At 43.7% G+C, this 15,954-nt stretch overlaps 1 protein-coding gene across 1 annotated transcript in view; it reads left to right on the plus strand.

The window, feature by feature from the left end:
* The window catches only part of LOC124720322 (poly [ADP-ribose] polymerase tankyrase-1-like), an 85,767-nt gene that overhangs the window by 49,728 nt on the left and 20,085 nt on the right, over positions 1-15,954 (plus strand). The window contains exon 5 of the mRNA XM_047245633.1: positions 10,846-10,995. Within this exon, the coding sequence (XP_047101589.1) occupies positions 10,846-10,995 (150 nt within the window). The remainder of the gene's footprint in view (positions 1-10,845; positions 10,996-15,954) is intronic.

The following is a 15,954-nucleotide window of genomic DNA, read 5'->3' on the forward strand; positions in this document are numbered from 1 at the left end:
ATTTTACGGCAGAGGCTGTAAAATAAGGTATACCAAAATTTTAGAATAATCATGCAGTCACTATTTTGGCTTGACCATATACTCCCCAGCTACTAAAGGCGTGGAAGGAATGACATCAAATAATTATCTACACCTATTCACATACTGCGCAAGCCACCGAATGGTACGTGGCGGAGGGTACACTGTACCACTACCAGTCGGGTTCTCTTCTGTTCCACTCGCAAACAAAGCGAGGGAGAAACGACTGTGTATGTGACTCCGTATGAGCCCTGCTTTCTCTGTTCTTGTCTTCACGGTTCTTCGTGAAATGTACGTTGTCAGCTATAGAATAACTCTGCAGTCAGCATCAAATATCGGTTCTCTTAATTTTTCACGCTAGTGCTCCTCGGAAAGAACGTCGCGTTACCTCACAGTGACTCCCATTTGCAACACTGTAACACTTGCATGTTGTTTGAGCCTACCAGATCTAGCAGACCGTTTTTGAATTGCTTCGACGTCCTCTTTTAATCTGACCTGGTTTGGACCCCAAAAACTGGAACAGTATTCAACTATGGGTCGCACTAGACTCCTCCTTTACACATGAACCACATTCTCCTAGAATTCGCTAAATAAACTAAAGTCGACCATCCACCTTCCATACTACACTCTTTACATGCTCATTCGACTTCATATTGCTTTGCAACGTTACCCCTAGATATTTAATCGACGTAACCATGCCAAGCAGAACACTGCTAGTACTATATTCGAACTTTATGGGTTTGGTTTTCCTACTCATCTACATTAACTTACGTGTTTCTACATTTAGAGCCAGCTGCTATTCATCACACCAACTAGAAATTTTGTCTAAGTCTTCCTGTCTCCTCCTACAGTCACTCAACGTCGGCGCCTTCCTTTACGCCACAGCATCATCAGCAAACAGCCGTGGACTGCAGCTTACCCTGTCTGACAGGTCTTTTATGTACATAGAAAATAACAGCGGCCTTATTACGCTTCTCTGTGACACTCCTAACAATATCACAGCCTCAAACTCGCCGTCGGGGACAACGTACTGGGTTCTTTCTTAAGAAGTCTTCAAGTGACTCAAATACCTAGGAACCCATCCCTCATACTTGTACTTTCTTTAACAGTCGCTAGTGTGACACTGTGTCAGACGCTTCACCGAAATCTGTAACAGCCAACTGATGTTAGAGTTAATCGTCTGTAATTTTCAGGGTCCGTTCTTTTACGCTTACGGTATGTGATCAAAAGTATCCAGACACCTTGCTGAAAATGACTTCAAGTTCGGGGCACCCTCCATCGATAATGCTGGAATTCAATGTGTTGTACCACCCTTAGCCTTGATCACAGTTTCCACTCTCGGAGGCATACGTTCAATCAGGAGCTGGAAGGTTTCTTGAGTAATGGCAGCCCATTCTTCACTGAGTGCTGCACTGAGGAGAGGTATCGATCTCGTTCGGCGAAGCCTGGCACCAATCCGGCGTTCCAAAACATCGCAAAGGTGTTTTTAAAGGATTCTGTGCAGGCCACTCCATTACAGGGATGTTATTGTTGTGTAACCACTCAGCCACAGGCCGTGCATTATGAACAGGTGCTCGATCGTGTTGAAAGATGCAGACGCCATCCCTGCATTAGTCTTAAACAGTGGGAAGCAAGCGGGTGCTCAAAGCATCAGTGTAGACCTGTGCTGAGTTATTCCCAGGTGAAGCAACAAGGGGTGCAAGCCCCTCCATGAAAAACATGACCAGAACATAACAGAACTGCCTCCGAATTTAACTGTTGCTACTACACACGTTGGCAGATCACGTTCGCCTGTCATTTGACGGACCCACACCCTGCCATCGGATTGCCACATTGTGTATCGTGACTCGTCACTCCACACGTTTTTCCGCTGTACAGTCGTCCAATTTTTACGCTGCTTACACCAAGCGAGGCGTCATTTGGCATTTACAGGCGTGATGTGAGGCTCGTGAGCAGTCGCTAGACTGTGATATCCAAGTTCTGTCAACTCTCTCCTAACTGTCATAGTATTTCCAGTGGATCCTCATGCAATTTGCAATTTCTGTGTGATGGTCTGATCTGCCTATTACACATCATGACCCTCTTCAGCTATCGGAAGTCTCCGTCAGTGAAAAGACGAGGTCGGCCTGTACAGTTTTGTGCAGTACGTGTCCCTTCACGTTTCCACTTTACTATCACTTCGAAACAGTGCACTTAGATATGTTTAGGAGTGTTTAAACCTCGCCTACAGACGTATGGCACAAGTGACACCAAATCACCTGACTACATTCGAAGTCCGTGAGGTCCGTGGAGCGCCCCATTCTGCTCTCTCATGGCGTCTAATGACTCCTGATTTCACTGATATGGCAGCACAATCCACTTAATATGAAAAACGTAAGTTTTTTGGGTTGTCCGGATACTTTTGATCACATTTCTCGAGAGCGTGAATAGAACTGGCAGTGGATACAGCTCATTTACAGAATAGATGGCTTACCACTGGAGAAATCTACATGAAGCATATGCTACAGATTGTCTCTTGACTACCCCTTCCTACAAAACGACGGCCACAACTCCTGACGTGGTGGAGTCAGTTTGAACAAAATTCTAGGAAAGTGTGGTACGTCTGTAAAGGAGACCACATGTAGGACACTGGTGCCATCTATTCTGGAGTACTGCTCGAGTGATTGTGATCCGAACCAGGTCGGATTAAAGAAAGACATCGAAGCAGTTCAGAGGTGGGTTGCTAGGTTTGTTACTGGTAGTTTCAGGCAACATGCAAATGGTAGGGAGATGCTTGGGGAACTCAACTGGTTGAGAAAATTTAGAGGAACAAATTTATGGAAGTAATTTATCATCCCAACAAAACGGGCCACTGCTTGTAAATCTGAAGCTCTGGGATAAGAATAAGTAGCCTTTCTCCAACTCTGATTGACTGTAATATCTTGATCACAAACAATACGAACTATGAATGAGATTTCTGGTTGGGCAAAGTAGCTTTGGAAATTTTAACCAAAAACACTGTCCTAGGCAGCAGCTGAAGCATCTGCATGATGTGGCCTACTTGTTCTGAAACTTCTCACTGAAGATCACCAAATAATCAAAATAATGATAGACAGAGCGAGATTTAAGGTCAGAAAAATCTTATCTAGTATACCAGTCAGCGCCAGGTACTGTAGACAACCCAAATCGGACTGTATTCAAATCTAACAGTGAGTAAACCGTTGCACAGGCTGTGGCATGCTTAGATTCCTCAGCCAGCGGAATTTAATAAGAGGCTTCGTGTAGGTCAAAGGTAGTGACGACCTTTGCCCCTTGTATCTATGAGAAGCACGACTGAAAATAAGGAATGGTTAAAGATTGAAGAACTACTTTCTCATTCAGGGCCTGATAGTAAATATCTGGTATCACCCTGCCATGTGGCTTAGGCACCATAAACATACAGGTTGGGGGGGGGGGGCAGTATGGGGAATTGGATTGCTTTCTAACACGCTTCCATAGCATCTCATCTGAACGCGCCTTAGGTGGGGGCAGTCTGTTTGGCAATGCTTTGCGAGAATATTGCCTGTAAACTCAATAATGCTCCTCTAACCTCATCTAGTCTGTCAATAAGCACATCCCCCTAAATCCTACACATAAACCCACTATCTGTTTATTCAGCTGGAGTGTTAAAAGTCATAATCTGGAAAATCGGTGTTGACTGAACTGCTCTTCGATTCACCATATGCTTACAAAACTAAAGAATTTCTGGTCTGCAAACTCAAAATAAAACTTTCCTTGACTCCACTGAGGAACTAATCCAGATTTACGGATTGACAACCTTTGATAGCTGACACAGAGAAATTATATTCTATCTTAACTGTGAATTTCACCATAAAAACACCAATACAGATCTTAACATTAATAGTTCCCAAAACCCGCATCTCCATAGAATTGGCCAGCTTACAGGACTCCACCATATTCGAAAATCCTGTAAAATGTGGGGAGTTTACACCGTTCACAAGAAGTGGAAGCCCAAACTGCGCTGATAAAAGAAACAGAGCTTTCAATATCAAGAGAGCCATAAGCAGGCTCTTCTTTCATATCCAAGGACTCGGATATTAGGCCTTCTGCATGATTCTTCTTTTATTATTTCTTCTAGTTTATCAACAATATTTTCCATATATATATATATATATATATATATATATATATATATATATATATATATATATATATATTGGCTTTTTTGAAGACTTTTGACTGTCACCTGCATTAATGATGCAACCTGGTTACTAAACTTCCCATATAATCACTACATTCAATATATCCAGCATTTCTTTTAGTATTTTTACATTTCAATGAATCAGCTCTTTCTGTGTACAATACATACAGTTCTTTCGATATATTTGGTATTTCGTTAATGGTTTCTGTTCTGTTTACGCTGTATACAGGGGAAACATGGACAAACACCAGCTGGTGAAGAAACATCGAAACAAGACATTGTGCTCTTCATGAATATTGGTGGGATATTCCAGCTCTACCCTTAGACCATACCCCTCACCACAATCCTCAGCTTCATGGATCTCATGCTTCAAACTGTCGATTTTCTTCTTGGACAGCGACTAGAACCCTTCAAAAGGTATACTTCATTACATGGACTGTTCATATGGATGCTTGACAACCAGGTAAAGGTTGTAATTTAAATTGCCAGATGGCCTGTACTCCTCCTTACTTATTTATGGGTTATTCACCCTAGTGTATCTTGCCATGAATTGGCAAATCCCCAGTGAATCCCACATTTTAAGAAGAGCAACATATCAGGTCAGCAGAACAATGTTGACAAACATCTTCCTTAACATTGCATCCCACAGAAGCCCAGGTGCCATCAAGTGGAAGGCGGTATCCAAAAAGCATATGCTCATGTGTACATTCCAGAACGTCTTGAATAATTCTGTGAGCATGTGTATGTCACTGTTCCACATCATCTGGCATATTAGTTTAAATCAGTACTACATCATGGGTATCATAGCAGTTGAATTGCATGTTTCTGTCTGACTCCAATAGTGGTCCCATGGAATCTGGTGGACCCAGCCATCATGGCCACTGAGCTATGTGTTCAGCAGGTGTACGTCGAGCGCTCTATGCGGCTGCAATACGGGATGGCTAGTGACAGTGGCTCAGCCTGCTCACACTTGTAGCCTCTTCGTTATGGATGCCACTCCGATTCCGCCAAGTCACGGCTCCCACGTCATAGTTGTTGCTATTGTATGAGCATGTTTTGCAGTGACATCTTTTGGAAGAGAGATGTAACTGGACCTCCAATACCTGGATCAAAAACATGTGAGTAAAAATTAAGGTGGAGTATATGGCAGTGTGCCTCACCAAACCCTCTTCCCTGCATCTCAGGAAAAAGGCCGAACATAAAACTCTTAATAAAAGTTCTGAATTAGTCTGCGACCAACTCACCCCATGATACCACAACAGTTCACCTCTCTTGCGATATGGGCAAGGTCGTGGAGAGCAGTTTACAGATCATGGCAAACAGGCCAGAACTGAATAGCAGTGCCACAGGCAGGTCTGGAACTTTGACAGCCAGTGCTGTACCACAGATGACACAATGTCTGGAATGCCTCTGCCTCGTGGTCAGCCATAAGTACATCACCACAGTCATCAATGGGGCAGGCTGCTGCTGCAGTGACCAGCTACTACTGATGCTGCTGCTCTTGCTGGTGCTATGGGTACGTCATGGGCGGCTGTGGAGCATGCTCGATCAGCATGGGTCGACCAGCACCTGTTTGACGCACATGTCCACCACACTACCTCTCCTACATAGCACATACAAAGACAGAAGGAGGAACCAATATTAATTATCATACATAATTTCAAAAAACAGAGTATGTAGGGGTCTATATTGTTTCTACGTACATTCAAAATTAGCAGTGTCTCTCATCAGGCCAGGCTGCATCATGGGTGGCGGGAGAACTGCTGGAACACATATGGTAGGCAGGGCTGCTGCACAGCCAGATACAGCTGCACCATCGTCAGTGGGCCTGCTGCTGCTACATGTGCGAGTCTACCACCCAGAATCTACTCCATATAATCTGCACAAAGAGGAGGAGGAAAAATATAAAGGATCATGCATAACTTTTATAAAATGAAGATATATGTGGACGTCTACAGTGTTTCTAATAACGTTCAGAGTTAACTGCCTCTGAATCAGTCAAAAGGAATTTATTAGTCGCTACCTCCAACAAAAGTTGGTCAACCTGGACACGTGAGATGAGTGCACCAGCAAACAGAGAATAGAACACATAACATTCCAGAATGAGACTTCCACTCTGCAGCGGAGTGTGCGCTGATATGAAACTTCCTGGCAGATTAAAACTGTGTGCCCGACCGAGTCTCGAACTCGGGACCTTTGCCTTTCGCGGGCAAGCGCTCTACCATCTGAGCTACCGAAGCACGACTCACGCCCGGTACTCACAGCTTTACTTCTGCCAGTACCTCGCCTCCTACCTTCCAAACTTTACAGAAGCTCTCCTGCGAACCTTGCAGAACTAGCACTCCTGAAAGAAAGGATATAGCGGAGACATGGCGTAGCCACAGCCTGGGGGATGTTTCCAGAATGAGATTTTCACTCTGCAGCGGAGTGTGTGCTGCTATGAAACTTCCTGGCAGATTAAAACTGTGTGCCCGACCGAGACTCTGCAAGGTTCGCAGGAGAGCTTCTGTAAACTTCGTTGGTCTTACGGGATCTGGGGTTGCCACTGAGGCAAGGCCCTTGGTTCTGCTCATACGCTCTGCAACACTCGCTTTCATGTGGGGGAATGTTGAATAGTGGTTTATCCCTTATCGCTCCATTACCAGCTTGATGTCCTTATAGTAATATTCACCTGTGTGATCATTCTGCAGTTTGTCTGGACACCAATTCCTATAGTTCTGAAGTAATTGTTCAAACGCCTGCACCACGTCACTCCCTGTCTCTGCCTTCAGAGGTAATGTGTTCAGCATTTTATGCTGAATGTCAAAGGCATGGCCTACGCGAAATTCGCTGCTTAACATTGGTCTAATAATGTTAATGTATATCCTAATGTTTCTGATTTTTAATAATCTTCTTTGGGTGTTCACTTTTGTACAGTAGTCATACGTAATATGTCAGCAATATTTTTCTTTCAGAAAATACTTTTAAAGGTTTGATGGTTTTAGGTCCACTAAACCAGATGTCCATTCACACACCCTTGTCTTTAAGGTGTTCTTCGTTAAGCTTATATGTAGCTTTCCCTAAATACAGGGATGATTTCGACTGTCCACGCCTTCTTCCTCTTCCTCTTCCTCTTCCTCTTCCTCTTCCTCTTCCTCTTCTTCTTCTTCTTCTACTTCTCTTTCTTCTTCTACTACTACCAGTACCACCATTCGCCACCACCACTAAGCACTGTTAAATATTTCCGGTTACGGGTCTAAACGTTTCAGAGAGACGCTTTTCACTATCCAGCTATACCGGGAGACGCAATTTCTCGCGAGTATCTTTCAACACCTGTAGGACCATGTGTTTTGTTGGTATCCTGCTGCCTACTGATCAAACTTCGAGACAGAATGCAACTTACTTACTGTGGGGTTCTGCCATTGAATTCAACTGTTGTAGCTGATAATGTCCGCCAATACCTCTAACCTTTTGCTGAGTGTTTGCTCAGTTGAGTGGAGCCTGTCATTCGGCTGGGATTCCCCTTTCAGAGCTGCTGCCTTGATTCAGTTATCCTAATCTGACACTGAAGGTCTCGATTTTTCTGTTGATGAGCACACTGCAGCCATGCAAACTTGAACATAGCCTACAGTATACCGACACGATTACAGTTTGGTACACTAGCTTTTATACAGAATCTCGTCCAAGTTTTGTCTATATCGCCACTCATTCAGTTTCTTCGTTTTATCAATAATCAGAAAATCATATTGCGAGTTATCTCATCAATCCCAACATTTCAGCAAATGGCATGTCGGTTCCGTCATGAGTTTGGTAAATGTACTTGAAATTCAGATTGTCCTACCTGAAAGGTTTGCAGTATCCCGGATCAAATGTTTTTGGACCCATGAGTATATCTGGCTGAAATTCTGTACATCAACTAGCGTCTATGAGCAAAGAATAAATATTTTCTGATTTCCTACTGATTCCTCACTGCAATATGGTCAAATTTGAACACACTATTTGACTTCACTTTTTCAGGGGGTGGACTATCGACTCTTTCGCTGAACGTTTGGTACATAGATTCCACCTTAAGCGATTAACTGGTCATAGGTAGGCCACACCAAACGTTTTCTGAAGCATAACCAGATCCTTTCTGATGATCAGGGCCACCAAGCATTTCCTGTGCATGCAAAGAGATAAACCAGGATTCACAACTCCGAACGCTGCTGTTGACGATGCAGACATGGAAAATCATCAAGTCCAGGAATAGAAACAATGTAATCCGGCGGCGTAGACGCCGTCGATGGTAGCTATTGGTTGAAAGCTGATGGAGTGAGTACCTCCTGTGGTCACTCAACAGCAGGCAGCTTCGTTTCAGAGGCGCAACGGTCGTACTGGCCAAAGTGCCACCCAATGCGACATGCAGCAGATGTGTGTGTTCAGACACTTTTCAAAGGTGACGACTCTGAGTTGGTAGACAAACACATTACCTGTAGACGTTATTATACTTGCAGTATTCAGAAGTGTTGGTCAGGGAAGCACTTAATAAATTAAATAGAATCTGTGTTGGTATTCCTAACCATCAATTTCACCACAGCCTCAGGCATCACACACTAATGCACAGTAGGAGTCCATCCGGTTATCATAACATCAATGTCTCGTAGAACGTCCGATTATCATATCCTCGACTTCGTGTCATTCGTAAATTCATAGCCCAATTTTCCTACATTATTTGTCCGCCTCAATAGCTGAGGAGTCATTGCGTCAGAATGCCATGCTAAGGGCCTGGGTTCGATTCCTGGCTTCGTCGGAGATTTCCTCCGCTAAAGGATTGGGTATTGTGTTTTCATCATCAATATCATCACCTGATCCCCATGGACGCTCAAGTCGCCAAAGTGGCGTCAACTAAGAAGACTTACACCAGGCGACTGGTCCACACAATGAGAGACCCTAGCCACACGACATTTCACTACATTAAGTAATGGAAAAAAATCACACACACACCCATACACACTTTCTTCAGTGGTTGTACTTCACGTCACAGACATTAGCGTCTATCTCCTCTTCACTGCCAAAGTTCACAGATTACTTTAAGGATTTCTTATGTGCAATTATTGTTTCATGTGTCCTTACTGAAATGTGCTTTGACAGTTGTATTGCGTAACCTGTTTCTCATTAATTTCTACCATATTGACTCCTTCCTCCACCAGGAAATCCCTCAATCACAGTCTGATAGAATGAGTACACTGAATACAATAACGAAACAGAATTTTTAATTTCAGCAGAGTGACACCCTCTTGCCAGTTACCAGGCATGCGCAGTTTCAGCTTACCTTACTGAAGTTCCTCAAATACTCATTCGACTTAACAGTCATTTGATGTTCAATGTTCACCTGCTTAGTGAGAGTTCTCGTTGGGCAGCGTAAATCAATTCTGTTTCTTTCTTTTTCGTAAGAATAGCTTCATACAAGAAGTTCTCTGCCTTGTTTAACATCCGTGTCTCTAACAGCCAGGTGTCTAACGCAGAACCGACATAGACCATTGGTTGATCACAGTATCACATTAACAATATCATGAGAAGGAAAGTAGCTACTCACCACATAGCAGCGATGCTGAGTCATAGATACGCACTACAAAAACACTCTCTCAATTAAGGCTTTTGGCCATTGGCTTTCGTCAAGAACAGACACACATACACATACACACACAGTCACGCAAACGCAACTCACAAACACGACTGCAGTCTCACGCATCTGAGGTCACACTGGCAGCGGCAGCACCAGTGCATGATGGGAGTGGCGACTGGGTGGGGGAAAGGAGGAGGCCATGGGCAGGGAGACTGCCTGAGGCTGCAGTCGTGTTTGTGAGTTGCGTTTGCATGACTGTGTGTGTATGCATATGTGTGTCTATTGTTGACAAAAGTCAATGGCCGAAAGCTTTAATTGTGAGAGTCTTTTTGTAGTGCGTATCTGTGATTCAGCATCTCTGCTATATGGTGAGTAGCTACTTCCCGTCTCATGAAAGTGTTACATTCCATCCTACATTTTCCATTGTTTGATAGTATCACATGAAGTATATTTAAAGGCTACAGCCATTGTAATATTACTCATGTTGTAGATATGTATTCAAACTTTGCTGCCCAGTAGTTGCTATATCAGTGCAGCATAAGTATAGGCCTTTGCGTATACCGTTTATCTGTGGTTTATTTCCTACATACTGTGGTCTGATACGCTAAGCTGGTGATATGCGAAATTCAGGAGGAAATATGTGTGAATTGTTACCTCAATGGTGTTCAACTGCTTAGCTCAGTGGTACCTTGCATGCCTCCAATGCAGTGGGCCCAGGTTTAATTCCCGGCAGGGATGGACATTTTCCCCACTTGTGGACTGGATGTTGTGTTGCCCTCATCACCATCCTCATCACCAGCACACAAGTCGCCCAATGAGGCGTCGACTGAAATAAGACTTGCACTCGGCGGCTGAACTTCCCCAGATGGGGCCTCCCAGCCAAAAATGTCATATAATGATTTCTTGTACCTCAATGGTACATCTTAGTGGAGCGACTATTGTCGTTCACACCATATGTTGTATTTTTTTGTGTTTGGACAAGCCCTCAGTAGCACTGTGTATGGGAGGCTGCTACCTGCCCTCCACGTGAGTACACCTCCACTCACTGCTTGTCTCTGTACAGTGTTCCAGCCACCCCAGAGAGCACACTGGCAGCCAGCACTCTGCCGCACAGCGACCACGGCGACCACAGCAGGACTCCTGTCGCAACTGCGCCGACGACAACCGCCCACACCACCCCCACAACTGGTGACACCACGGTCTCTCGCCTACAGTGAGTTCTGTCTCTATACGTGCACGTTTTACACCTTCACAGTGGAACTTGTTCAGTTTTAAGTTTGAGTGTCATACCTTTGATTCTCCATTTTCTCGTGATTCAGCATATAGGTTATGACCAGTTACGAAAATGGATATTTCATTACACTCAGTGAAATGCCGGTGTTGAAATTTCCTGTCAGATTAAACCTGTGTGCCAGGTCGAGACTCGAACTCAGAAACTTTGTCTGCCGCGCGGGATTAGCCGTGTGGTCTAAGGCGCTGCAGTCATGGACTGTGCGGCTGGTCCCAGCGGAGGTTCGAGTCGTCCCTCGGGCATGGGTATGTATTTGTCCTTAGGATAACTTAGGTTAAGTAGTGTGTAAGCTTAGGGACTGATGTCCTTAGCAATTAAGTCCCATAAGATTTCACACATTAAAAAAAAACTTTGTCTTTTGCTGACAAGAGCTCTATGGTCTCAGGTACCTGAGCACAACCCACAACCCGTCTTCATAGCTTTACTTCCGCCAGTACCTCGTCTCCTGCCTTCCAAACTTCACAGACGCTCTCCAGCAAAACTTGCAAGACCAGCTAGCACTCCTGGAAGAAAGGATATTGCAGAGACATGGCTTAGCCACAGCCTGGGTGGATTACGGGCTGATATGAAACGTCCAGGCAGGTTAAAACTGTGTTCATTCAGCGATGCTACCTCCTTGTGGTCTGACATCGTCGATTTGATCCATGATGACGGGAATGCCTGCCCTGATGCCCCCATGCAGTTCAACACGGGCCCCCATCGTATTCTAATGGCCCAAAAGCTGGATATTGTAGGATTCGAGCAGCCAGGCAAGTGAAGACTCGCAATAAAGCTTCTTTAAAACCCCTCAGTTGCCAATAATGCTGTTTCACATGAATACTCGACATCATCATCTCATTCAGAGTTCGCTCAACAGAGGACGCTGTTTACTCCACTTTTCTACCTTATAAGGCCTGGAAACAATGCTAGAAATTGAACAACAGTACTACACACTCCCCAGCCATTCTGCCACGCACAGAGAACTGCACTTCCAACTTATTACATACCTGTTGATGATGTGTATGTGTATAAAGTTATATTGAAATCGCACCAAGTCTTCTTGATGCATCACTTTCTCTTCTATTTTATTTGTGATTGTAATTTTCAGCAATGTAGTATTATTTTTTCAGGATAAAATTCAGCCATCAGTTGCTAATAAGTTTTATTACGCTTTACCGTCTTCGACAAATCAATTTGTCATCTTCAGAAGCCTACAAAATTAGTGATATTATACATCGTTAGACCTTGACTACATTTATGTGAAGCATAAAAAGTATATTACAGAAAAATACAACTTCAAAGATTTTGTGACTACAGCTTTATCGCTTAATATTTATTTTATACATAACATGTAAGTACTATTTCTTTCTTGTAATTTTAGTCAGTACTGACACTTATACAAAAAAAAGTCTCATAATTTTTGTACTTACGTTATAGGCCAGTTTGAATGTTTTACTTCTGATGAAGGCACTCTTAGTAGTGCCAAAACTAGGTCAAAAGACTTAATATTTGCGACCGAGGGGTTTTATTGCTTTACTTTTACTTCGAAAACGGTCGCTGACCACGCAGCCATGTTTAAAACTTTAATATTACAGAAACGTACTTAATATGTGTTTAGCAGATGTCAATATCTCCTTCACAGAAGCATACTGCCGTGGTATGCCTAGAAATGTTCATATTATGTGTGATTATTTTAAACACATTTTATGCTTCACATAAATATATAGCCGAGGTCTATGGCATGCATAATTTTGTATGCATCTAAAGATGACAAATTAATTTATCGAAACCTGTACAGCACCACAAAATATATTTGCAACTGATGACTGAATTTCGTCCTGGAAGTAAGTCAAATTTTTGTCTGGCAGTGCATTACGAATTTTGAAATAGGAGCCTGGTAACAATTTACTTACCAGTTTTTTTGTTTCTACCTCCCTCTTTGGATTCATAGAGTGAACAGCGTTCAGTTTCGGCACTCAGTGCCATAACTTTTCTTCAAAATTGAGTAACTGCCATTTATTCTTACTTTAAGACAAGTTATTGCCTAGTTTGTTTTATATTATGCGAAATCTGTGCATAATGATTTGAAGAGATCCTGTTTATTTGCTGCCTACTCACTTTTTCATGCAATGTTAAAGCACTATGATAAAGACGTAACGCGATATGCAGTTGTCATTTTAAAGTGGCCCAGTTAGCCCCAGTCCCCTTGTGTTCTCAGAGCACTCAGATGTTCTTTACCACTTTCTACGGAACCTGTAGTCCCAAAGAAATGACGTCATACACGGTAACGTCCTCTCATAATATATCACTGTTATAATACACTACGGGAAAAAATAGTGCACCACTTAAGAAGTTTCCATTTCGTTCAAGCTTTACTGTTGCAACAGTGCATATGGAGTACATGAAATGATTACACTTAAAGATTGATAGCACAGGCAGTTCTGTGGTATCAGGTATCGACCACGGTGAAACACCCACATTTGTACATGGTTCAGCCTCCACAGCACCAATGTAGGTGTTGACTCTTGCGTCCAGTCAACTGAACAGATGGCGAATACTGTCTTGGGGTATGTTATGCCACATCAGCTCGACCTTTTCGTGTAGTTCTGTAAGAGTTGTTAGTTGACGAGTCTCATAATTCACTTTGTGTCCCATCATGTCCCACACTTGCTCCCTAGGAGATCTGCCTGGGTATTATGCCGGAAGGGAAGTTGCTCCGTGTCTTACAGAGCGTTTCGGAGTAATATGAAGCGCCGGCACATCGGCCAGCAACGTTACGGCTGTGAGGCGGCGTCAGCCAACGGCACGCTGACGGACGTACGGCACTGATACAAGAGTGCCCTCTACACGAGGAGAATACAAGCGCTGCTCCGCCTGGCTGTGGCCTGAGTTGAACTTGAGCCGACCTACAAACGCTAGAGCAGTGACTTAAAAACTGTATTCGTTCACTTGTATTACGAATTGTGTGTACTGAAGAGCTTGCTTATGTTCATCTGTCGCCCCTTGCTTGCACTACGTCAATATCTCGTTAAGTTTTATAATGAACTCCATTAATACGATTTGGTTGAATTATTGTCTAGCGATCCGAGGAAGCAGCTTTCCTAGGCACCCTATGTTAGATGAGTGGGCAGAATACAGAACTGAGCATATTGAGATTTACAGGCAGCATGCTGGTGTGCATTGTCCTGTTGGAATAACACATCATATTCCTGATGCAAGAATGGAAAAAGAAAAGGTCTAACAACATTCTGGTAATACTGAGTGCTGAGTAGCGTCCCTTTCAGAAACGCCTAAGGTGAACGAGAACTGCAGCTTGTCACAACCTAGACCATAACATCTGGGGTAGGACCAGAGTGTCTTGGAGGAATTCACTCTACAATGTAGCACTCACAAGATCTATATTGTATGCACAACTAACCAACACTTGCACGCAGGCATAATCCACTTTCATCGCTGGAGACCACAATGCGCCATTCCCTGCTCCAAACGATCCTCTGACAGCACCCGTCGGGTCATGCATATGCATGTCGATCGTGTTCACAAATGGAAGATGGGCTAGAGGTGTGCATGGCTGCAGCCCCACTGCTAATAAACAGTTCACAACAGTACGTGTTGACACATATGGGCTCACAAGACCTCTTATCTGTAGTGTGGTGGCTGTACGATCCACCACTGCTGCCCTTAAAATACTACGATCCAGACGGGCGTCTGTGCTGCATAGCCATCCATGACTTCATTTATGAGTGTGAGAATATTCAGCTGACTACCGATATCTGAATCGAAAGCAACTGATGCCGTACGTCCAACTTATGTGGCAGTTCTCTACAAGGACAATCCCGCCACTCAAAAGCCCACAATTTGACCCCTTCCAAATTCACTCAGTTGGCTGCAGGAAGAACAAGTGTGTCTCTGTGACATCATTGTCTGCTTGCTTAAAACGTTTGTACCACTCTGAACCTTCTGGCTGTGAGTATTCATTGTTATAGGATACAGTCAGATGGCACCCTATTAGCTATGGCGCTAAGCTATATATTGCCCGATGACACTGAAACCATTATCGGTACATCCACTATCCACCATTTAGTACATGACATCACTGGATCAAAACCGACGTCGTCTTTCAAGGTGTCTGGCAGAGTATGTCCTTTTCTGTTTTTATTTTTAGTTTCTACGTACTTTAGATTTATTTTTTTGTTTCCTTTAGATACCAGGCATGGAATAACACAAAGTGATATGTAGCAACTAAGATCTGACCATCTGTGTGTCCTACAGACCCATCGATGACACACAAGCTAAAACCATCATCTGATGAAAATAGTGCTACATTCAGTACATATGTTACACTATGTTGCCAAACATATCCAGACACCACCAAAAATATACGTTTTTACTTCCACCTACAACCAGGTACTCCATATCAGCGACCTCAGTAGTAATTAGAAATCGTGAGAGAGGAAAATGGGACGCTCCATGGAACTCACAGACTTCGAAAGTGCTCAGGTGACTGGGTGTAACTAGTGTCATACGTCTGTACGCAAGATTTCCACACTTCTGAACATCCCTAGGTCCACTGTTTCCGATATGATAGTGAAGGTGATTTTGTCGAAATTCTGAAGGGGCGCCGTCTTGGACGAAGTTCTGGAAAGGAGCTGTGAAGTCCCTTAAGTCTGATGAAAAATATTCGCACTGTGGTGTCACCGGCAGACACCACACTCGCTACGTGGTAGCCTTTAAATCGGCCGCGGTCCGTTAGTATACGTCGGACCCACGTGTCGCCACTATCAGTGATTGCAGACCGAGCGCCACCACATGGCAGGTCTAGCACTCGCCCCAGTTGTACAACCGACTTTGCTAGTGATGGTTCACTGACAAAATACGCTCTCATTTGCCGAGACGATAGTT

The sequence above is a fragment of the Schistocerca piceifrons genome, chromosome 11, assembly GCF_021461385.2.
Source record: "Schistocerca piceifrons isolate TAMUIC-IGC-003096 chromosome 11, iqSchPice1.1, whole genome shotgun sequence".
Classification (NCBI taxonomy): domain Eukaryota; kingdom Metazoa; phylum Arthropoda; class Insecta; order Orthoptera; family Acrididae; genus Schistocerca; species Schistocerca piceifrons.